General features: G+C 42.8%; 2 protein-coding genes across 2 annotated transcripts in view; both read left to right on the top strand.

Moving 5' to 3' along the window:
* Window positions 1-12,716, top strand: part of LOC133966714 (echinoderm microtubule-associated protein-like 6) — a 37,421-nt gene extending 24,705 nt beyond the window's left edge. The window contains exons 23-44 of the mRNA XM_062401753.1: window positions 453-594; window positions 712-864; window positions 955-1,086; window positions 1,195-1,283; window positions 1,522-1,698; window positions 1,940-2,174; window positions 2,246-2,372; window positions 5,889-5,967; window positions 6,052-6,181; window positions 6,423-6,521; window positions 6,905-6,925; window positions 7,267-7,440; window positions 7,580-7,788; window positions 7,887-8,044; window positions 8,139-8,253; window positions 8,346-8,534; window positions 8,636-8,808; window positions 8,981-9,143; window positions 9,246-9,349; window positions 9,458-9,611; window positions 9,844-9,944; window positions 10,137-12,716. Coding sequence (XP_062257737.1) covers window positions 453-594; window positions 712-864; window positions 955-1,086; window positions 1,195-1,283; window positions 1,522-1,698; window positions 1,940-2,174; window positions 2,246-2,372; window positions 5,889-5,967; window positions 6,052-6,181; window positions 6,423-6,521; window positions 6,905-6,925; window positions 7,267-7,440; window positions 7,580-7,788; window positions 7,887-8,044; window positions 8,139-8,253; window positions 8,346-8,534; window positions 8,636-8,808; window positions 8,981-9,143; window positions 9,246-9,349; window positions 9,458-9,611; window positions 9,844-9,944; window positions 10,137-10,161 — 2,949 coding nt within the window. The 3' untranslated portion in view covers window positions 10,162-12,716. The remainder of the gene's footprint in view (window positions 1-452; window positions 595-711; window positions 865-954; window positions 1,087-1,194; window positions 1,284-1,521; window positions 1,699-1,939; window positions 2,175-2,245; window positions 2,373-5,888; window positions 5,968-6,051; window positions 6,182-6,422; window positions 6,522-6,904; window positions 6,926-7,266; window positions 7,441-7,579; window positions 7,789-7,886; window positions 8,045-8,138; window positions 8,254-8,345; window positions 8,535-8,635; window positions 8,809-8,980; window positions 9,144-9,245; window positions 9,350-9,457; window positions 9,612-9,843; window positions 9,945-10,136) is intronic.
* A 598-nt stretch (window positions 12,717-13,314) lies between these two features.
* Window positions 13,315-15,186, top strand: LOC133966471 (zinc-binding protein A33-like). The gene has a single exon (XM_062401415.1). The coding sequence runs from the start codon at window positions 13,522-13,524 to the stop codon at window positions 14,902-14,904; it is 1,383 nt and encodes a 460-aa protein (XP_062257399.1). The 5' UTR covers window positions 13,315-13,521; the 3' UTR covers window positions 14,905-15,186.
* The last annotated feature ends 8,710 nt before the right edge of the window (window positions 15,187-23,896 follow it).

Raw genomic sequence — 23,896 nt, 5'->3', positions numbered from 1 at the left:
TGTCTGGTAGTCTGGTACGGCCCCTGTTGCCATGGTGAGGAGAGCTGTCTACTGCGGATCGATGGGCAGTTACATACACACACATACACAAACACACACACATACACACACACACACACACACACACACATACACACACACTCACACAGACACTCACCTACTTTTGAAATGAAATGAACTTGGTGTGTGTTTTAGTCGCATGAAGCTTGTGATATTTCCTCTGTGACATACCTGAGTGTTTTTAGATGTTGGTGTGTGCAGTGACGCAAACAGAAGTGTGTGTGTATGTGTGTGTGTGTCTGTAAAGATCTTGTGTGTTTAGGAATGTATCTGTCAGTGTAGGTTTTGTTTGAGAAGTGTGGGAGGATATGATGACGTGTACAGCAGAATGAATGTCTTCTTTTTGATTAACGTGTGTGTGTGTGTGTGTGTGTGTGTTTGTCTGTGTGTAGGGTCACATGGAGGGTGAAGTCTGGGGTCTGGCCCCCCACCCTCTCCTCCAGATCTGTGCCACCGTCAGCGATGATAAAACCCTGCGTCTGTGGGAGACGTCAGCCAATCACCGCATGGTCGCCGTCCGCAAGCTGAAGAGAGGTCAGAGAAACCACCACAGGGCCGGAACGCCAGAGTGGTGATGTCACCACAACAATCGAATACAAAGAGGAGGCAATCAATCAACTGTGTGTGTTTGTGTGTGTGTGTGTTTTCCAGGTGGCCGCTGCTGCGTCTTCTCCCCCGATGGCAAGGCGTTGGCGGTCGGTCTGAGTGATGGCGGCGTCCTGGTGGTGAACGCTGACACGCTGGAGGATCTGTTGAGCTTCCACCATCGCCGTGATGCCATCTCTGACATCCGCTTCACCCCAGGTACACACACACACACACACACACACAAATATGCACACACATATTGACACAGAAAATCCACTCATCCTTGTGTGTGACATCTTCTCTCAGACTCTGGAAAGTTCCTGGCAGTGGCGTCGCACGACAGCTTCGTGGACATCTACAACGTGCAGAGCAGTAAGAGAGTGGGGGTCTGTAAAGGAGCGTCCAGCTACATCACACACCTCGACTGGGACGCTCGAGGTAACACAACTCTTCTAATGCTGTTAGTTCCTGAAGTCGTTTTCCGTCCCAACGTGTCTTAGCTGTGTGTGGATGTGTGTGTGTGTGTGTGTGTATGTGTGTGTGTAGGTAAACTGCTGCAGGTCAACACAGGAGCTAAAGAGCAGCTTTTCTTCGAAGCCCCAAGAGGAAGAAGACAAACAATCAAGAACACTGAGGTCAGGGTGTGTGTGTGTGTGTGTGTGCACGTGCATGTGTGTATCTGGTCTGCAATCAATATGAACTTCCAACAGAGGTCATAACTCAGTCGGATCTGAACTCACAAAAGTGAAACACACGTGCTCAGAGATACATATTCAAATCCAATGATGTGGCTGTGGATGATGACAAGTCTTCTCAGAAATGTTTGTGCGTCTTCCTCATGTTGTTGTGTGTTTTACTTGGTTCTTTGTGTAGTTGGAGCGGATGGACTGGTCCAGCTGGACGTGCGTTCTGGGTTCAAGCTGTGAGGGAATCTGGCCGACGCACAGTGACATCACCGACGTGAACGCCGCGTCGCTCACCAGAGACCGAACCCTGCTCGCCACCGGAGACGACTTCGGCTTCCTCAAGCTGTTCAGCTACCCCGTCAGAGTAAGACAGGTTCACTGCTACACTCTTTACATTCAGCATAAGATTCTCTTAAAGCAAACTTTACTTCTGGTCTAGATATGTCCTTAAAAGGTCCAGGGATAATCCCTTAATCTGGATGAAAATAAAATACTGAAATAACTACAAATTAAAGATATGTGGTATATATGATATTAAAAGTATTTAGTACTATTGAATCGGTGTGAATTAGCAGGTGTATTTCTTTTCTCCGTCCTCCCTCCAGGGTCAGTACGCTCGTTTTAAGCGCTACGTAGGCCACAGCGCTCAGGTGACCAACGTCCGCTGGGCTCAGGATGACTCCACCCTACTGACCGTGGGCGGGGCTGACACCGCCCTGATGATCTGGGCGAGGGAACGAGGAGGCGGGGTCCCTGGGGACGGGGAGGGGCCTCTGTTACGCGACAACCGACCCCTCGTGGACAGCGAGGAGTCGGACGACGACACCGAGGAGGATGGAGGTGGGTGAAGTTTGTAACTGCGCTGGTCGACCTGCGGGGGAGCAGCTGGTCATGACTGTTTGTGTTGAAAGGCTACGACAGCGACGTGGCCCGAGAGAAGACGGTGGATTACAGCACCAAGATTTACGCCGTCAGCCTCCGAGAGATGAGAGGAACCAAACCTCATCAACAGCTGAAGGAGCTGTCTGCTGAGGAGAGGTATACACACACACACACACACACACACACACACACACACAAACACACACACACACACACTGACACACACACACACACACAAACATTAATCACGATGACAACTACTTGTTTTGGGCAGGTGGGTATTTTGAGTTTAAAGCTGCACCAGACAAATCTGCTTGTTGGTGGAAATTAGTATTTGTCTCCACCTAGTGGCCAGAGACATTATATTATCTGGTTGTCTTTCTGTCCCATTCTTGTGAAGACGATATCTCAAGAACTCCTTCAGAGAATAACACATTCGGCACAAATGTTCACTTTTACTTATGGATTAACTGATTACATTTAACTTTTTCACATTATACAAGTTACAAATCTTTCAATTGGACACAATTAAACTTATTTTAACCAGAACCCAATGCACACTTTACTTTGGAGATGATTAACATTAAACTGTCCATCAGTCTCAGCTCTGTCCTCTCTGCTGCACTGAGCCCTTGTGGACAGACGATTCTGTGGTGACGTTGTTTGAGCTGCTCTTCAGGAACCAGGGCACAATCCCTCAGAATGTGTAGACCTATTTTTTCAAATTCCTTTACAATCAAAAACATTGATTAAAGAAGCTGTTATTTTAAGGTAAAAAGTTGTGTTGTGTTGTTTTATTCGAGTCACGTACATAGATGAATCTCTTCTGTAAGACTCAGAGGTCACTGTAGGTTTTGTCTTCCTGGTGCAGGTTCAAACTCTGTCTGATTTTAAAAAAAACGTCTCATCTTGTTGTCGTCAGCGGTCCCAGTGACTGTTCCCAGGGTGTCAGTGTTGTTAGGTTTGTGTGTAGGTGTGTGTGTGTACTGGCTGCATGTACAGGCTTCTGCATGGTCACTGAATGTTAAGGCTCAGTTTGCTGTGTGTCCTGTCCAAACTGAGAACATGTGAAGGTTTCAGAGTTTCACTGAGCTTCTGTCTTCAGGGGAAATTTACAAATCTGTAAAACCAAAGTCTGACAACTCAAATTCCAAATGAAGATGATTAACTGAAATATTTGGAACATGGACAGATCACGACACAATGAGGCTCCAAGCACTTGTCAAAGCTCCTGTACTAAATCATTTTGAATGATTTTGTAGTTTGTCAGTTGTCTGTGGTCTTTTTTGTTCTTTTAATAGTCGTTTCCAGCCTCTTTGTATTTATTTACAATCTGTTTGAGGTTATTTTTTATCCCTTAGTTGTTGTTTTATTTCTTTTAAGTAATTTATCAGCTTTTTGTTGTCATTTTCTATCTGTGCTCATTTTCTATTTGTGCTCACGTTTAGTTTCTTTGACGTTTTTTGTGTCTTCAATGTCTGTCTCTTTACAGTTGTGTCTCTGTAGATGTTTAGTGTAAGCAGTATATCTTTGCACATATTTTCTCTCTTACTAGTAACTTTTTGGGTCTTTATTATCTTTATTATTTATTATCTATTTTCTTCAGTTGTGTCTCTTTATAGTTGTTTTTCGTGTTTAAAAAGTGTTGTGGTCATTTTGTGTCTTTATATTTTTATTCAAATCTGTTTGTGATTATTTTCTGCTGTCATCCACTGATAATTAATTTAAACAATCACAGCTCAGGAGCCTCTCACCTCTGTGCTCACTCGGCCCATTATGTAATGTGTGCATGACTTACTGGATTTAAATCATCTAAAACTGTGATAATAAAGCCACAACTCCCCCGTCGAGCTGGTGATGCTCAGAATCTCACAGCAGTTCGGACAGTGTTGTTTTGCTCACTTTGTGTCCTCATGTAGTTCTTAGTGTTTGTCCCTTGGTGGTCCCCTGAAGTCCTGACTGTTCTTGCTGGTAGAAAGTCTTTAATATCTTTGTTGTGTTTTAACTTGCATTCCCCTGGAGGCAGGGCATTGTCAAGTAAGTATGAGCTGGTACTTACTGTGGTGATGGTTTTCAGACGGGGAACATGTCTATGTGATGCAGGTGGTGTGATTTCATTAAACTGTGTTCACTGTAGCTCATAAATCATTAAAGGAAAGAGTTGACCACACATTTAAGTGACAGAGACAGGGGGTGAATATCAGAGATACGACTTTAAAAATCACAAATATGTTCAGATTTGAATTAATGTTTTTTTTTTATAGAAGACTTGATGTGGAAACAAGGCGTCCGAATGTTTCTGTATACATTTCTAACACTGAGCATAAATGAGCCTTTAGTAACGTCATTAGAGAACTGTGAGGTGGCAACAACCACAACACAAACACACACGCACACAAACAAAAGCGTCATCAGACACACTCAGACTGGGTAAAAACAAATTAATTGTAAGCTTAGACAATGCATGGACCTGGAGGGAGCACAGCCCTGAATTCAATTTGCTATTCTTCACATTGTTTCTGATGATGTTAAATTATAGTTATTTTCTTTCTTTTTTTTGGGTCATCCTTTCATATGTTTCTCCTCCTCATCCTCTTCTTCCGCTCTCTTGAAATTTAAAACGACTTCCTCTGCCTCTTCCTCATCTTTCTCACATCTTGTCTTGGTCGTCCATCTTCTGCTCCTCCTCTGTAGAGGGAGCGTTTGGATCTGATCCCCTCTGACCTCCTCACGGCCTGTGCATGTTAGCCTGTCAACGCCATTAGCTATGCTAGCATGTTAGCCTGACAGCACTGAAATATAAGGGAGCAGTAGCATGTTAGCATTTTGTCAGCATGTAGCTAGAGAGACACAGTTAGTCGCTTTAAAGTTTCTTTGAAGCATGAGGCCTGTATATGTGTGTGTGTGTTTGAGTGTGTCACTGTGTGTGTGTGTATGTGTGTGTGTGTGTGTGTGTGTGTTTGAGTGTGTCGCTCTGTGTGTATGTGTGTTAGTGTGTGTGTGTGTGTGTGTCTGTGTGTGTGTGTGTGTGTGTGTGTGTGTGTGTGTGTGTTTTCTAAAGCTCTGTACCTTGGTTCTGTCCCTCTGCTGTCCAGGGGATCCAGGTAACACCTGCCCACCTGACTACCTGTTCTTTTGTGTTGTCTATCTCTTCATTTGTGTGTGCGTGTGTGTGTGTGTGTGTGTATGTGTGTGTGTGTGTGTGTGTGTGCGCGTGCGCATTCCACTCCTGTCGACATCACCTCACATTGACAGCGTCCAAGAAGAAAATGGTTGTCCTCAGAACTCACCTACAGATAAATAACAACATGAGAAAGACTCTGATGATTGTTTGCAGTTCAGATCCAGATGTTGTGAACCACTGTCGACAGTTAAAGAAACACAATGGGTTTTTTATTGTGTCTCTGTCTCTGCCACAGAAACATTTGCGATAAAAATGGATTTGTTGTAACTTATCTGTAAAAATAACGGCCAGATGTGAACTCCAAACATCTGTCTGCATCAGTCCTGTCCGTTATGACACATTACAGTGTGACTGTCTGCCCTCAGGCCGACCACGCTGTCTCACTGTCTCCACCTGTCTGTCCTCCAGACGTCAGCTCGTTGGGATAAGAATGTTTCTCTTTGAACGAGTTGATTGATGATGTCATTAATAGACTGATCGATCCTCAGGCCGCCGGTGAGTCGAGCGGCGCCGCAGCCGGAGAAACTCCAGAAGAACAACGTGTCCAAGAAGAAGAGACTAGTGGAGGTAAAGTCTGTCTCTCTGTCTCTCTCTCCCTCTGTCTGGCCATCCGTCCGGCCTCCTCCTCACCTCTGTCCCGTCCCTTTGCAGGACCTGGTCTTGGATCACGTGTTTGGTTTTCGAGGCTTTGATTGTCGTAACAACCTGCACTACCTCAACGACGGCTCGGAGATCGTCTATCACACCGCCGCCACGGCCATCGTCCACAGCCTCACCACCGGTAACCACAGCACGGCACATACTCATGACCCACACGATGGTCATAGATCCACATGTATGAGCCGTGTGGTGGAGACCAAACAGAGATTTAAACTTCTGAATCAGAGACTTGTGTAAACGCTGCTGGTCTCGTTTTAGTTTGAAAACTTCCTGATTGGTTCTTATCGGTCACATGACTTGACTACCATCAATGAAAGCGTCACATCGTCAGTAACGGTTCCACATGTTGTCTTCTGCTGCAGGAACTCAGAGTTTCTACCTGGAACACACTGACGACATCCTCTGTCTGACCGTCAACCAGCACCCGAAATACAAAAACGTCATCGCCACCGGACAGATCGGTACAGTGTCTGTGTGTGTGTGTGTGAGAGAGGGTGTTAGAGAGTGTGTGGTGTTCAGGAGGAGTGTGTGTGTGCATGGCAGTGTGTTTACTACTAAATTAGTCCTGCTTTTCTCTCCTCTGCTTCCTAGTGAACCTGCCTGCTTTACTTTTTCCCGCTGAGAAGATAGAAACGAGCTGATGACACTAGCATCACTAAGCTTTGTCTGTGAAAAAACACTTTTAGACCCTTACGTGTGTTTTAAAAAGAAAAATAACTAATTTAAGCAGCAAGAATCTGTCCGTTTTTCATCAGTTTCATTTGTTTGTGTGTTCTTTTGTTGTTTTTGTTTTTGTGTGTTTTGGCTGGCCTCATTTGTCACCATCGCTCTCACAACACCTCAGGTGACGTCAGTGAACTCCCAGGTAAAAACAAACAGCACTGCCTCTCTGATGAGGACAGACACCCTGAGACCCAGAGACGAGCTGAAGACTGGCTTCATTACAACCTCCTGCTGCCACTGACTCAAACATTTCGTTTTAATTGAACTCTTATAAATCATGCTGGAGCTTTCAGATGAAATAATCCTGGCTCCTGAACGTCCTCAGTGCTTTGAGCTGACGCTGCTCTGGTTCTCAGGGTGTCTGGAAGCTGCTCTGATCCTCTATCTGCTCTGTTTGTCCTGAATGTTTCCTGTCGTTGTCACATTTTAGTCCCTCGTACTTTCTTCCTGTGACGTCTTCTGACCAGTTTCACCTTCACGCAGGCGCCACACCAACCATCCACGTGTGGGACGCCATGAGCAAACAGACCCTCTCCATCCTGCGCTGTCCTCACGCTAAAGGCGTCGGCTACGTGAACTTCAGCGCCACGGGGAAGCTGCTGCTGTCTGTCGGCGTGGAACCTGAACACACCATCACTGTGTGGCGCTGGCAGGAAGGTCAGACTCATATCTGATCAATAATGAAACACACCCACTTTATTTCAGAAGCCCAGTGGCACAGGAATGAGCTTTCGATCGATATGAAGTTTGAGCAGAATCATTTTAAAATCCCTTCTAAAAAACGTATCCTGTGCAGGATCCAAGGTGTGCAGTAAAGGCGGACACCCGGACCGGATCTTCGTGGTGGAGTTTCGGCCGGACTCGGACTCCCAGTTCGTGTCAGTGGGAATCAAACATGTGAAGTTCTGGACGCTGGCCGGTGGTGCTCTGATGTACAAAAAGGGCGTGGTGGGGACCGTGGAGGACGGCAGGATGCAGACGATGCTGTCCGTTGCCTTCGGAGCCGTGAGTTCACCGATACCTGATCAATAATTCTGATATTGATCCAGTTTGTCAGCAGTGACATCATATCTCTAGTTGACTGTGGACATTTGTTTTTGCAGAATAACCTGACGTTCACCGGAGCCATTAACGGGGATGTGTATGTGTGGCGGGACCACTACCTGCTGAGGGTGGTGGCGAAGGCTCACACCGGGCCCGTCTTCACCATGTACACCACGCTGAGGGACGGCCTCATCGTCACCGGTGGCAAGGAGAGGCCGTGAGTCCGTCCATCCTGTCTTCTCTTTTTGGAAATGTTCTGTGTAGGGGCGTTTCAACAGGGGAGTTAAAGCAGTGAACTGTTTGTGTGTCAGGACGAAGGAGGGCGGGGCCGTGAAGCTCTGGGATCAGGAGATGAAGCGCTGTCGAGCGTTCCAGCTGGAGACGGGACAGCAGGTGGAGTGTGTCCGGTCCGTCTGCCGAGGAAAAGTGAGACCCTTTTTGATTTTCATTATTTTCATTCTTCCATCGTCTCCAAACTTTCTCCTCACCTCCTCCTCTTCCTCTTCCTCCTCCCTCAGGGGAAGATCCTGGTTGGGACGAAGGACGGGGAGGTCATCGAGGTCGGGGAGAAGAACGCGGCGTCCAACCTGCTACTGGACAGTCACGCTCGGGGGGGAATCTGGGGTCTGACCAATCACCCTGTTAAAGACCTCTGCGTCACCGCCAGTGACGACGCCACCATCAGACTCTGGGACCTCACGGACAAGGTACAGTTTACTGTCCTATACTGCAGCCAGCCACCAGGGGGCGTAATGATTTTGTTCATGGCCGGTGACTGTCCTGTTTCCTTCTCTCACTCTCTGTTTAGAAACTGTTGAGCAAGGTGTGTGTCGGCCACGCTGCTCGCTGTGTGACCTACAGTTCAGATGGAGAGATGCTGGCAGTGGGGATGAAGAACGGCGAGTTCCTCATCCTCCTCGCCAACACGCTCAAGATGTGGGCGAAGAAACGAGATCGCAGCGTCACCATCCAGGACATCCGGTAGGAGAGAGACATGGCTGACCAATCAGAGCAGGCTGGGCTTTAGTGTGGGGGGGGCTCTTAAAGAGACAGGAGCTAAAACCATGTGTTTGACACAGAGTCTGAAGAGAGGAGCTGCAGCAGTGGACAGATTGAGGTGTTTTTCATTAATAACACTGATTGAAATCACCAGGTTCAGTCCGGACCGGCAGCTGTTGGCCGTCGGTTCTGTGGACAACACGGTGGATGTGTACGATGTGAGCAGCGGACCGAGTCTGAACCGACTGGTTTACTGCAGCGACATCCCTGCTTTCATCCTGCAGCTCGACTTTTCTGCTGACAGCTGCTACATACAAGTACTCATATAGAGTATATACATGTGCACACAAAATATATATACATAGTTTACTTCATCTAAGTACCTTACATTTTGTGTTTGTGTGTGTGTGTGTGTGAAGGTGTCCACAGGCGTTTATAAGCGGCAGGTTTTCGAGGTTCCTTCAGGGAAGTTGATAAACGACCAAATCATCATTGACAGAATCACGTGGGCGACCTGGACCAGGTAACAGGTTCCTTTTTCTTTTTTAATTTAACTGCAGCCTGATAATCCTGAGTTATAATATCAACGGTGAATTCAGCTGCTCTGAATCAACACGGTTTTCTACCTCAGTATTCTGGGAGATGAGGTTTTGGGGATTTGGCCTCGAAACTCAGACAAAGCCGACGTGAACTGTGCCTGCGTCTCTCACGCCGGCATGAACATCGCCACCGGAGACGACTTCGGATTGGTCAAACTGTTCGACTTCCCCTGCACAGAGAAGTTTGTGAGTCACTGATTTATTTATTTTCTTTAATGCCTTTAGTCTTTAATCCTTTTGAAAAAACAGTGGTGTTGAATATTTTTACTCTACGCAAACTTAAGACAACCAAACTCATAGACTTAATTAACTTTAAATCCAGAATGTTCATGTATACAATAAAAGACATTTAACCATTACCACGACCACACTTATTATTATAATTATGATTAAGGAGAAACCTGTTTTCCGTCTTTAGGCCAAACACAAGCGCTACCTCGGCCACTCGGCTCATGTGACCAACATCCGCTTCTCTCACGACGACAAATACGTGATCAGCACAGGAGGAGACGACTGCAGGTAAACTGATCGTTAATGAGCCGGACGAATACAATCCAGCTCAACTGCAGTAGTAACTATATCATCATAAATCAGTTACGCAGAAAAGACTTATGAAATATTGCTGACGACTAAATGTCAGAATAATTAGAGTTAAAGTTTTAGGTTTCTGATGTTTTAAATGTGTTGACGTCTGTTGTGTGTCTGTTGCAGTGTGTTCGTGTGGAAATGTCTGTGAACGCACAGATTTCTGCCGTCCGCAGACGCTTTGATCCAAAGCACCTTGACAGCACCACAAGTGGATCCGGGGGGAATCGAACCCACAACCTGAGCCACCACCGACCTTTTTCTTGGTGACAGGGCGGAGGACTACAGACTGCTGCCGGCCCATCGATCCACGGCACATGATGGATCACATGATGGATCACATGATGGATCACATGACCCTCTACAGACCACGAAGAGGCGACAAGGAAAGAGAAGATTCCTCAGAGACAACATCAGATGGTTTTGATGAAAACTTTCTTGCTCGGTTCCATTTTTCTTGTGAACAGTTCGAATCTCACACGATCAGCACAGTGACGGGAGGTTTCATGTTCTGATCAGATTCACTCAGAACGGCCGCGTGTTTTTAAACAAACTGCATCTCCGAGTCGTTCACCCAAGACGTGAAGAGAGAAACGTTCAGCTCCATCTGTCGGAGCTTCTCAGACAAAATGTGAAGCACTTTCTGACCAGGCTGCTTTTATAAAAGCTATAATTATGATTAATAAATCCTTTACCAAGCATTTCATTCAAACAAATATTTGCCAATTTGGGATAAATCCTCCATATACAAGATATTTTTTCTTTTTATCTCTAAGGTTTTTTAATAACCATCATTAAATTTTATTTTTCTCTTACACACTAAACGATAGAGACACAGAACAGTTCCCACAAGAAGTATTTAAAAATCTTTTTATAAATATTTACAGCTGCAGAATTATTAACTTTGACTGTTGATGTAGAATCGTCTGAATGTGGAAAGAAAAGTAAATATGTAATGTTGATGATCAGAGTTCTGTTGTTTGAATGAATCTGGGTAAAACCTTTTTGATAATCAGTATATAAACTATAAATAACTGAACATTAGTGGAAAATGCTGTGTAAGAAAATAACCAATAAGTTAAAAAAAGAAATATTAAACATGAATAACCAATTAAAATAAATGTCCCATAATAGTCTTTTATAAACCTTTAATGCTTTGGCGTATCAGTGTTTTTCTAGTCAATTATAAACTATACTGTTACGTGTAACACACTTTCCAATAAGTCTCGAGTTCTGCAGCTGTAAATGTTGAGAATTAATTGAATCACCTGAAGTTATAAATGTTAATGACTCATTTATAAAAGCAGGAGAGTTTCTGGAGGCTCCAGGTGAGTCACAGGAGTCGTACAACAAACACTCATGATTCATTCTGTTGATGTGGTCAAAAAGACAAAGTGTCACACGAAAGGAGGATTTTATTTCTTCTTGTAACTGAGCTATGGAGAGTTTGAAAACGATAAATTAATCATGAGTGAATCTGTTGATTAAAGCTCGTAAACTATCATCAGGAAGTTGAAAAACAAACAAACCATGTTACAAGATTCAGCTTTTGTCATTAAACAGTTTCCTCCTGTCCAGGGGCCAGACGCACAATACATTCACAACAAAATCACACAAGTCGGAGATACTTGCACACACGTTTTTCCCCCCTGAAACTCTTGTTTGATTATGATTTTATCTCTTAAGTGAAAATATCTTGTTGTATAATGAAAAACATCTTGAACTTCTCACAATATAACATGATGCTGATAAATATAATTACGTTTTTTAAAGTCAAACAAAGAAACTGAATAACAGCTTGGAAATCAAATCAAATTTTTCCTTCTTTTCTTAGTTAAAAAAACATCGGAAAAGCTGAAGAGTCAGTTTCAGCATTTTTTAGAATATGATTGTTTTATTGTTTTGGGCGAAATAATCATTTTCTTATTTGTGCCTTTAATCGTCTCATAAGTCACAGCAACCATGGAGATTGGGAGTTTATGATTCGTCCTAAATAAATAATCAGTCTTGATTAAATTCCATCTCAGGACGCTCAAATTCTTCTTCTTCACAAATGTATATAAAGTTTGTGTCGGCATCATTCACACGTCTGACCCCTGGATTCAGTCTTTTCACGCTCAGAAACAAAAAACTATCAAAGGAAGAGTTTACAGAAGCTGATGGGAACATTTTTGGAGAATAAACAGAGTCAGATTCTGCTCAGATTAGAAAACTCCTTCTGCGTTGGAAGAAATTATATTTAATTATATTTACAGAAACATCCTTGAGTTTGTAAAGTCACGTCTCAATTCGGTGTCTCATCACTTAAGTGCCTTTCAGGGTCTTTCTACCTGTGTTTGTTTGCCTCAGTTAATTTTTTTTTATTTATGGGGGCGGGGGCTTCACCATTGTTTTTTAACGCATATTTAAGCTTATTTTGTACTTGTACACTGTCTGGTGCTACTCTGAGAATGTTCAAACTTTTATTCATCCAAAATGTATATAAAAGAAGCATTTTGCTTTGCTGCTGCTTTTACTTTGAAACATTCAAAGCAACGTGATCGTAAAAAAACAACACTGGAGAAAGATATATGTTCAGAGAAATATTTATGGAAAATACATAGATGTTATTTATGAGAGTGTGGATGAGTTTTTGTGTCTGAACTGTTGAATATTAACTGTTGTGAAAAGTGTCAAAGAGTCTGTTTGTGTTGAGATAAACAGAGAAAAAGAGAAAACTCACCTGATGTGTCGACTCGTTTTCTTCGATGTACTCGATTCCGTGAGGTCGCTGAAGTAAACACGTTCATCCACAAGGTCAGGTTAATATTTCTGCCAAGAAAAAATCCTCAAATGTTTCAGGTTCATTTCACGACATATAAATTTAGTTTGCTGAAACAAATACATCTTTAAAAGGATAATTACATAAAATCATTTGTCCGTCTTATAATCCTTTATTAGTCCCACAATGGGACATTTGTAGTATTACAGCAAAAAACTATGAAAATATATAAATGTAATTGAACAGTATACAGTGTATAGACTGTACATATAATCACAATGCACATATCTTTACTGTGAATGTATTTCACATGAACCGTTGATATTGCACAAGCAGATTAATCTGCCCCAGTTAAGAGTTAAAGTGTAAGAGTGCAGTCCATAAGGTGGGAGGCAAAGTTTTTATTGGCAGCAGAGCTGCTTGTACGTGTCTTACAGGTTTTATAATCCAACATCTAAAGCTCCACCCTCTCCTGACACCTGAGAAACCAGGAAACATTTGTTCCTACCTGAAGAGACGCAGGCGGAAAACCAGACGATCACATTCATCTTCCAAACCAAACCCAACTAGACCAAAAGTCCTGAGTGAGTCCAGCTACAGGAGAGAAGAGTAAAACTACAACCTGCTGACGCTGTTCACACTGACCGTGAGTTTAACAAACTCCTCGACTCAGAGTGGAAGTAAACCTCAGTGAAGTTCGTGGAGCTGTGACTGACTGACTGTCTGTTTTCACCTTCACCTGGAGACTCAATGGCTTCCAGATTAGAAGAGGATCTCTGCTGTCCCGTCTGCCGTGATGTCTTCAGAGATCCTGTTCTTCTATCATGTAGCCACAGCTTCTGTAAAGACTGTGTGAAGAGCTGGTGGAAAGACAAAGAAGTAAAAGAGTATCCACTTTGTAAGACAATATCTCCAATGTCTCAACCAACTGTTAACCTGGCGTTAAAGAACCTGTGTGAGACGTTCTTACAGGAGAGAGATCAAAGCCCTTCACATGTTATCTGCAATCTGCACTCAGAGAAACTCAGACTCTTCTGTCTGGACCATCAGCAGCCAGTGTGTCTCATCTGCAGAGATTCAGAACAACACACCGACCACAGATTCAGACCCGTAGAAGAAGCTGCAAAGCAACCCAAGAAGCAGCTTCAGGAAACTCTGGAGCCATGGAAGAAGAAGTTACAGTGTTTTGAACGTGTTAAAGTGGAGTTTGAACAAACAGCAAAACACATTAAGGTCCAGGCCCGACACACAGAGAGGAAGATCAAGGAGCAGTTTGAAAAGCTTCATCGGTTTCTACAGGAGGAAGAGGAGGCTAGGATGGCTGCACTGAGGGTGGAAGAGGAGCAGAAGAGTCGGATGTTGAAGGAGAAGATTGAATGTCTGAGCAGAGACATAAAAGCTCTTTCAGACACAATCAGAACCACAGAGGACGAGCTGAGAGCTGATAACGTCTGGTTCCTGCTCAACTACAAGGCTGCAGTGAAACGAGTCCAGCAGCGCCCCCTGCTGGAAGATCCACAGCTGGCCTCAGGAGCCCTGATAGAGAAGGCCAAACATCTGGGCAACCTCAGCTTCAACATCTGGAACAAGATGAAAGACCTGGTCTCCTACAGTCCTGTGATTCTGGACCCAAACTCTGCTCATCCAGTACTCGTCCTGTCTGAAGGTCTGACCGGTTTTGAACAAGGACAGGAACAGAAGCTTCCTGACAATCCAGAGAGGTTTGAACATTACTTATCAGTCCTGGGATCTGAGGGTTTTAACTCAGGGACTCACAGCTGGGACGTCCTGGTTGGAAACAGTACTTACTGGACACTGGGTGTAAGAGCAGAGTCTGCCCAGAGGAAGAGAATCAAACTGTCTGGATCATGGGGAATATGGTTCTGTGAAGGTAAATACTCAGCGTGGTCTTCATCAGCATCATCTGTTCTCTCTGTGGAGAAGATCCAGAAGATCAGAGTGAAACTGGACTGGAACAGAGGAAAGCTGTCGTTCACTGATCTTGATACTAACAAACACATTCACACCTTCAAACACACTTTCACTGAGAAGATGTTTCCATACTTTAGCACTGCAGATCACTTGATGCTGTTACCTGTGAATGTCTCTGTGACACTGGATCAGCGCAGGTAGAGATAAAGATTTTATGTAAGAGAAAACTTCTGAATATAAATGTTCAACTCATAAGTCTAAAGCTTTGTTTATTTCTCCTTTTACTTCTCACTGATTTTTATTTTCATGGTAAACGTTTCCTATCATTTAGATTTTGTCTGGATCTATGAAGTCGAGCAACTGATGAAGATCCACATAAAACACATTTATTTATAATCCAACATATATGAACATTTGTCTGTTTGTTGTGATGAAGCCAAATTGATCCTGTCTGTAAAAGTGTTTATTCAACCGCAGCCTAGTGATGTGATTTTAATGTTGTGATAAAAATAATAAAAACTAAGAATCAGAAACAGAGTTCTGACCGTTTTTAAGTTGAAATGTAAACATAACATTATCTGTCATTAAGTAGGATTGAACAATCAGACAGTTTCAGGTTCTTAAATTGAGTTATATATATGTTTATTCATGAATTATTACTTTTTTTAAGTTGGAACTTATAGTTGTGAACAATAGTTGGGCCTACACATGAAGCCAAAGCCTGAAACCACATGTCTTCTTTGTTCTGGAGACAAAGATGAGCTTCCAGGGTGGACACAACTTTCAACTCCTATTGGTCACTGTGCCCCATGACCCATGAGGTCACCAGGACAATAAAAGCCCAGTTCCCCCTCTTTTAGAATCAGAATCAGAATCAGAATTCTTTTTATTGCCATGTATATTTGCACATACAGGAAATTGCCTTGGTGTGGTTGGCGCACTGTACAAACAACAATATAAAAAACAACAATATAAAAACAACAACAATATCGAACAACAATATATACAGTAAGAGAGTTACGTGCGGTTCTAAGTATATAGTTATACTCAGTGTTGTGCCAGTTTACACTTAAGATGAACTAGTTTGAAGTCCTCTGTTCATGCAGATGAAAATGAACTAGTTCACAATCATATGTAATATTTTTAAATTTTGAATTAAGTTCTCGGTTCCAGAGCTGAACTAGTTCACTTTCATTAGTTTCATTCTATATTCATTGTGATGATTTAGGAGACGAACTGATGATCAAGTGTTTAATTATTAATCGATGGTGGTAAATTTCTTGATGTTTGAATGCTTCACCCCGGGTCCGAGTGATCTGTCTGAAAGAGGGTGCAGCCAGAGGGTCAAAGTACAGAAACACACAACACAGTGTGAGTCGATGTGTTGGTGAATAAATGCAGCAGCTGCTCCAGGAAAGCTGAAGTGTGTTTGTTAGGTTCAAATCAACCTGATATCTGAAACTTGTCCTAGATGTGGTGAACTCGAGGTCAGGTTCCTCTTTTTTAACACCATGTTCACTCACTTCTCTCATCTACTGTGATCGTGTCGGGATCAGTCGCTGGAGAAGCTTTTGACTCGTTTACTGTTCGTTTGTCTTTAGCTTCAGTTATTAGGAGTTCACCAGGTTTCAGGTCTGTTCTTCAGTAACAGACACGGAGGAGTGAAGACCCGGTTGTTCGGTGAGTAAACCCTGTTTTCTACAATTGACAGGTTTTTACTTCCAGATGTTGGGGGATGGGAGCTCTGTACAGAGTCACTTTCACTTTGCATTACACGATGTTCACAGTGGAACTCAGAGTCTGTGAGTCTACAGTCTGAACTCTGCAGAGTCTGAACCTCAGCTGCTCTGACTCTGTGTCATGAGTCAAACCACCTGTTAACTCGTCTTCCATTGATCCACATTCAGTTCTCACACAATGAAAGAAAGATGTCTGCATTCAAGTCTCTGGTTGTGTGGATCCTCATCATGTGGACTTTCACCACAGCAGGTACGTGAAGTCTGTCTTCCAGCTCATCAGGAGCATCATGTCCACATGTTGTCAGGAGAACATACAGGAACCAGGATGCCACACACACACACACACACACACACACACACACACACACACACACACACACACACACACAGATAATAAAAGTATGAAAATACAAACTACTGCAGGTTTCCTTACTATATAAAGATGTGTATGTGAGTAGCATCTGTGTATGCGTGTGATTGTGTGTCTTTTTAGTGGCCAGCTTCCAAAATGGCGGCTGGCCACTAAAAAGACAACGGACCCCCCTGATGGCGGGGGTTAGAGAGATGTGTTTTCCCCCTAAAAGATTTGTTTGTTTTTCAATTGAATTGTTCACGTTATAGGTCACATTAAAGGTGGAAAAAGTTCGGACATGATTTACCTTTGTCTAATTTTTTACATCACACAAACCTGGTACAAACTGAAAACATTATATAAGCATTCAATGAGAATTTTAACAGCACATTATTGTACAGTATTTGTCACGAGTTATAATTTAGATAAAAGTGCAGGAATCTACATGAAAACACTGATATCTGCTAACAATCAGATTTTTATTATTTATACCCTGCTTATAAACGACGACGTTCAAGTGTGTTAAGCATTATAATAATAATATATGCAGGACAAAAATAAAAACGAATATTTCTAATGAGTTTTAATGATTATTCAAACCACACAACTCAAATTAAAAGTTTAATTATTCTGTTGAAAATATAATTGTAGTTAAACTAATACATTAAGTGCAAAGACTATGTGCAGTGTGATAATATGTATTCAGCAAAGTTAATATTGTTCAGAGGGTTACCTGCTCATTTAATAGTCACCTCTTTTTAGATTCATAGTCAGATCACTTCTGTCGCTGCAGTTTCCTCTCAATGGATTTTATTTTCTCAAAGAGTCAATCTGTGACCTACGAGTCTGAAATAAAGTTAAATTTAATCGACCTCTGGCTCTTGAGAGCTGGTGTTCATACATTTCATCGATCTCTCGCCAAAGACTTCACAGTAAAATAAGAAGTGAACAAAGTGGACTCAACCAGGAGACATGTTTTACATCAAATCAAAGCTCAATCAAAACAACAATCACTTCCACTGGTGACCCTTCACAATAAAGGTCCCATACGGTTCACTGCTTAGGATGACAGGAAGCACAATTTCACAGACTAAATCTTCACAATAAGGGAACTAAATAAATTAGCTTACATTCACACTGAGTGATAGTCACCCGGTTCTGCAGCTGATATTATACCAGAGGTTTATACAGTGTGTTTATTTTGAAAGTGGGTGTGCGCGTGTGTTATTTTGTGTACAAATACACACACACACACACACACACACACACACAAACACACACACACACACGCACACACAAACACAAACACATAGGATTAAAAAAAAATTAATCTTTCTTTACGTCTACATTTCGAGATCCTAAATTATTCTCATGGCAAAGATTGTTCAGTTTTTGTTGAATTTCAAAGTATTTTTTTTCTATATAAACATTTCTGTGATCAACATACAACTTTTCCAACTTGGTGTGAATTTGAGCCTCTTTTAGTTCATATCTTTGGTTTGACAGTAAATGTACGTTACACATTCGAATGCCTTGTGTGGCAGGAGTTTTTTTTTGTGAAAGCAGCTCAGATAAAACTACTGTATGTTAACTGTCAACAGCCAAACAGACAGACAGTTCCATCAGGATATTTACATTCACAATCCGTCTGTGAGCAAATGCTCTAATTGCACTTTGAAAAAGCTTCTATTCACCACAGTTGATCCTGAACTGGTTGTTTTTTACCCGGTGTCTCACAGATGAGGTCTCCTGCGTTTTAGAGGAGAGCTGCATCTTACCCTGCAGGTTCCAACCTGGTCCAGACCCAGTCATTTACTGGATGCAGGTGGAACCAGGAAACACTCGTGTCCACTCCTACTACAGTGCCAGAGACCAGTTTGCGAATCAGGGCGAGCGCTTCAGAGGCCGGACATCGCTGTTCACAGATCAGATCTCCAGTGGAAATGCCTCGATCAGGCTGACGGGGCTGCAGGTTCAGGACCAGGGTCGATACGAGTGCTACATCACCATCACTGGAGTCACGGAGGAGTCAATTATCAACTTGAGAGCAGATGGTAAAGAAACTCACAGTGAAAACAGAACACAAATACCTGAAATTATATTTGTCTCTTATTGCTGTTACCTTGTTTAACATGTGTACCGTTGGGTTGAGTTGAAGCTGGTACTTAAGCATTGGACGTCTCGTTGCTTTCAGGCACCATTAACTCCTTGAAAAATGTTAGTCACTAAAGTGCAATGAATCCTGGAACAGGTTGGACGGGGACGGATCCACTCTTTGGAGCTCGCGCGGTCTTCAAATGCAGCCCCTGAATTGAAACACAGCTGATGTCAGCAGCACCACATATTGTCTCATATGTGACGTGTTAAATAATAAGCACAATATGTCAAATTAATGAAGAGCTCCATGTGCACGCGGCAAAGATGATCAATGAGTTATAAAAGAGAAATGTTGTGTTGCAGCTCCGGTGCGTCACGTGGACATTGAGCGGGTGGAGGACAGCTTCACCTGCCGCTCAGAGGGGATCTACCCCGAGCCGCAGCTCACCTGGTCCACCAGGCCTCCGTCCAACTTCACATTTCATATCCAATCCTCAGTGAAGGAGACGGAGCAGCAGCTCTATGAGATCAGCAGCACTATGATTCTGTCAGACAGAGACACTGTTCTGATCTGCAGCATCAGCACTCGCAGTGGCAGGAGGAGCGCGGTGTGGAATCAACCCAGTACGTTGAATCTGCTCTATGGAACTGAACCTTTGCTTGTTTCACCGTACTACTGCATATTTATATCTGCTCCTATAGATAACTTATATTTTATATCAATGCTGATTCTCAATCTTTACTTTGTTTGTTTCTTTGTCTGCTGAACAGATTTCCACTAAACTAGTTGTGGGGATGGAACATGGGCCACAGGTCACTCAGTAGAGCTCAGACCTCCACAAGGCGCAACAGTCTCCTTATGAAACCACATTGAAATTCACCAGACCCAAGATCTGCACCAAATTTCACACACTCATAAATATCAGTCCTCTAAATTTGTCAGATTGTTTTTTCACCTTCATCAGGTATTCGCATAGAAATCAATGAAAATGTTGAAAAACGTCCTCTCTCACAATTGTAATATTAAAAAAAAACAAATCCTGGATCCACACAATCATTTGATGAGTTCTTCTCTGAGCCTGACCCTCAACACACCTTCCTGCCAAGTTTCATGGAAATCTGTCCAGTAGTTGTTGTGTAATGTTGCTTAAAGCCCAACAAACAAATGGAACATTGAACAGATCCAGTAGTTTTCTTTCTTTAACATTGGACCTTTCTGGACATTTCCCAGAGAGGACTGATGTGTGTGAGATGTGGTGCAGCTTGAATTGACTGTTGGACCTTTGAGGAGATATCAGCTCCACTGAGTGACCTTCTAGTTCAGTTCATCATTCCAAGGCCACACCCTCCTCCACATGAATCATTCTGATGATAGAAAATGTTCAGAAAGTCTCATCAGAGCCTGAAACCACATTCTGACAACGATGATATTATTTGATCCCTTTTCTTTTCAGCTCCCGTCCGTGTGTCCCTGTTTAAAACAACAACAACAATCCACTGCACTGCTCCAAACACCAAACCCCCGACACACTGGGTGTGGAAATTCAACCACAGGCAGATCATTGTGAACCAGACCGGGGTCGACGGCCTCCACAGCGTCTCAGAGCAGTGGAGGCAGCAGGTGGAGGATGTGTCAGCGTCAGGCAGCCTCACACTGCACCACTTATCTTCAGATCAACAGGGAACGTTCACCTGTGAACTTAGTAGTGAAGAGGAGACGCATTTCATCAACAGCTACGTGACGATAGACAAAGGTAAGATCCCATGAGGAGAGAACTGATTGATGAAATCCTCAGAGCGACTGTCAGACCTGAGGCTTGTGCAGTGAGCCCTGGGTTCCTCCTGGTGGAGTAGAACTCCCAGGGCTCCGTCCTCCAGCTCCTCAGGAGCATCAGGTCCACATGTTGTCAGGAGAACAGGAACGAGGAGGCCACACACACACACACACACTACACTTTACACTGAAGACACATCACTGCACTTTGTTGATGCTACAGTTCTACTCTCTGAATTACATGTTTTTCAGGTTCAGCTGTAGCAACTTTGATCGGAGTATTCGTTGTGTGTGTAGCATTAGGAGCTGGAGCAGGATTCTTCTTCTCTAGAAGACTAAAGGTAAATATTAAAACTTACAATAACTTTGCTCTTCTTTATTATGTGATGTTTCTTCTAATAATTATTTCTTTTGAACTCAGAGAAAAAAGGACAAACACAAAACGAATCATCCACCATCAGATGCTACAGAGATGATACATTTAAAGTAAGTTTACTGTTTATTCTGAACTGAGAATTACATTATTCTGCTCTAAAGAATAACCCTGTTGTCATGGAGATGCTGAAATCTACTTAATTCTTGTCACGTTGCTCTAACAGCTTCATCTCAGCTGCATCAGCAGACACATCCTAAAGCATCAGTTTCTGAGAGTTCGTTAAAAACCATATCGATATTAGAGTGAAAGAAAATCTGATACCGATATAACGGTCAATAAATGTATGAAAAACATTTGACAATGATTCTTAAGATGTCGTTATCAAACCCTTACGGCAAAGAAATGTAACTGAGACTTGAAATTTTACAGTTTAACCATGAACTGTATCATCAATAACACAAATAAAAATAACTAAATAAAAAAAATTAAATGGCTGCAATTGGCTGAATAATCGAGTGGTGACTGAAATTTGCATCCAAACTACTTGAGGCCTCCTGAGGTCACCTGTCTCACTCCTACTGACAAAGAGTTCAGTCCTTATCACACACAATGGAAGTAAGTGACTGACAGCTGGAGATCTAATGTTTAATATGTACTTATATACATGGTAAAATATATATTTATGACCATATTCAAGTCAAAGCCTTTGCAAAAAAGATTGTGCTGCAGTAGCAGACCTCTGCAGAACATTGATGAACTGAGATGATAAAGATTCAACAGATGCTGTAAATATGAATTCATGTAGTTTTTTACATGAATTTTACATGAGGCAAAGAGGGGATTTACCAGGGTGAAGATCACATGATCACGTTTTGTATGAATGTTGTGTTTCTGATTTTATTCTAACAGATATTTTCTTTACTTACAGAGTCGGTGAAGGTGAACTCTCAGAGACTCAGTGTGAAGTCGTGGCCTCAGCTCTGAAGTCAAACCGCTCACATCTGAGAGAACTGGATCTGAGTAACAACAAGCTGCTGGATTCAAGAGTGAAGCTGCTGTGTTCTGGACTGGAGAGTACAAACTGTCGACTGAAGTCTCTGAGGTCCTTAAATCCTTCTTCACTTTTCAGACTTTCTTTCTTATTGGGTCATTATTTATTTAAATTGTCTCAGTTCTGCTCTGCTCACTGTCCCTCAGTCATCTGTCACGCACCCAGCCTTTCAGTCACACCCACCTCATCAACTCCATTCACCTGCACTCACCTGCTCCTGATCACTAAGAAAGTGTCAGTAAATAACATGTGGACTGAGGCCGAGCACTCGTCCTCCTCAGGTTTTCAAAATAAGACACATTCTTATTGAAACACGTTGGACAGTTGATTAGTATAGAAATAAACAGGAAATGACTGTCAGGAGCCATCCCTACTTTAAACAGTTTTTAACTACACAAACCTGCTCAGTGACCAACACACAGAGAAGAAGCTGATGAATCAATGGTCAAACATGTCTGATCTGATATTTATCTTCAGGTCACAGACTGAACTGAGGTCAGCAGCATGTTGAGAGTCTGTGTTGACATGATGACGATCCACAACAACAGGACGACACATTCAAATAATCGTATTTCTTTATCCAGGTTGGAGCACTGCAGACTGTCAGAGATCAGCTGGTCTTCTCTGGCTTCAGCTCTGAGGTCAAACCCCTCTCATCTGAGAAATCTGGATCTGAGTGTCAACGACCTGAAGGACTCAGGAGTGAAGGAGCTGTGTGGTTTTCTACAGAGTCAAACCTGTCAACTGGAGACTCTGAGGTCAGACATCATGTTTTAATGTTAAAGGTTCAGTCTAAATATATTGTATATATGTAAATATAGAGTATTTAAATATAAAGTATGTATATATATATATGTAAATATAAAGGATTTAAATATAAATGGCTAATTCTAAAGTAAAGTAAACAACAGTTGGTACAATTCAGATGAAACTAGTGAAAACATCTCTAGGATTCTTTTCTATTCAGTTTCTAACAATGGATCCTTTCATCTGAATCTTCCACACTGAAGCTTTAAGGTCAAAGGTCAGAACATGTGTTCCTAACAGTGAACACTGATACTGAGCTGAGAGATGTCTGTAGAATGAGCGCTGAGGACCGAGTCAGGCTCAATGTGACTGAAGCTTTACTGACAGAGAAACAATCCAATGCTGGACAATGTGTACATGTAATGTATCTGTAGAAGCTAACCAGTAAATGTCCCGGTGGTCCAGTGGACTGACCACACGACAGCGTGCTGTGTTGGTGTTCTGGAACTGGGATCAGGGTCCAGAGTCCAAGTTGAATATATTTGATCGCTTTTATTTTTAGGACCAAGTTCTTCAGCCCTGTTTCTTCCACTTTGGGTTCATTTCCAACATGAAACCCTTCCTCTGGTTTCAGGACAGACACGGGGTCGTCCATGCCTTTATCTTTTCACCACTAGATCGCTGTCCCGCCCTGTACACACGTGTGCCTCAGGCTCCCTGCACCACTTTCAACTGGTCAAACTGCTGCTCAGATCATCGCCACTTCAAGAAAACATGATCATAGAACTGCTTTCCCTTTGCACACATCAACTGTGGAACATGTTCTGACAAGTGGGTCGGACATCTTCTGGAGCTGAAGCAGCAGCAGGAGATTGTCCGGGTCCGACTCGTTCACAGCAACAGGAACATGGGGGAACATTCAGACGAGGGGCGGAGCCAAAACACATATCTCCATGATAACTTGGGTTATGTTATGTTAAGTTACGGGTTCACTGTGAAGGAGTTAGTGACGTCTCAGGTGTCGTACATGTGAACGTAGTCCACTTCTTCACGTGTA

The sequence above is a fragment of the Platichthys flesus genome, chromosome 12, assembly GCF_949316205.1.
Source record: "Platichthys flesus chromosome 12, fPlaFle2.1, whole genome shotgun sequence".
Lineage (NCBI taxonomy): Eukaryota > Metazoa > Chordata > Actinopteri > Pleuronectiformes > Pleuronectidae > Platichthys > Platichthys flesus.
The sequence above is the reverse complement of the archived record's forward strand: the minus strand, read 5'-3'. Positions and strand labels throughout refer to the sequence as shown.

What these genes read in the sequence shown, in the direction of transcription:
- LOC133966471 (XM_062401415.1), top strand. Translation starts at nt 13,522, where the DNA reads ATGGCTTCCAGATTAGAAGAGGATCTCTGCTGTCCCGTCTGCCGTGAT.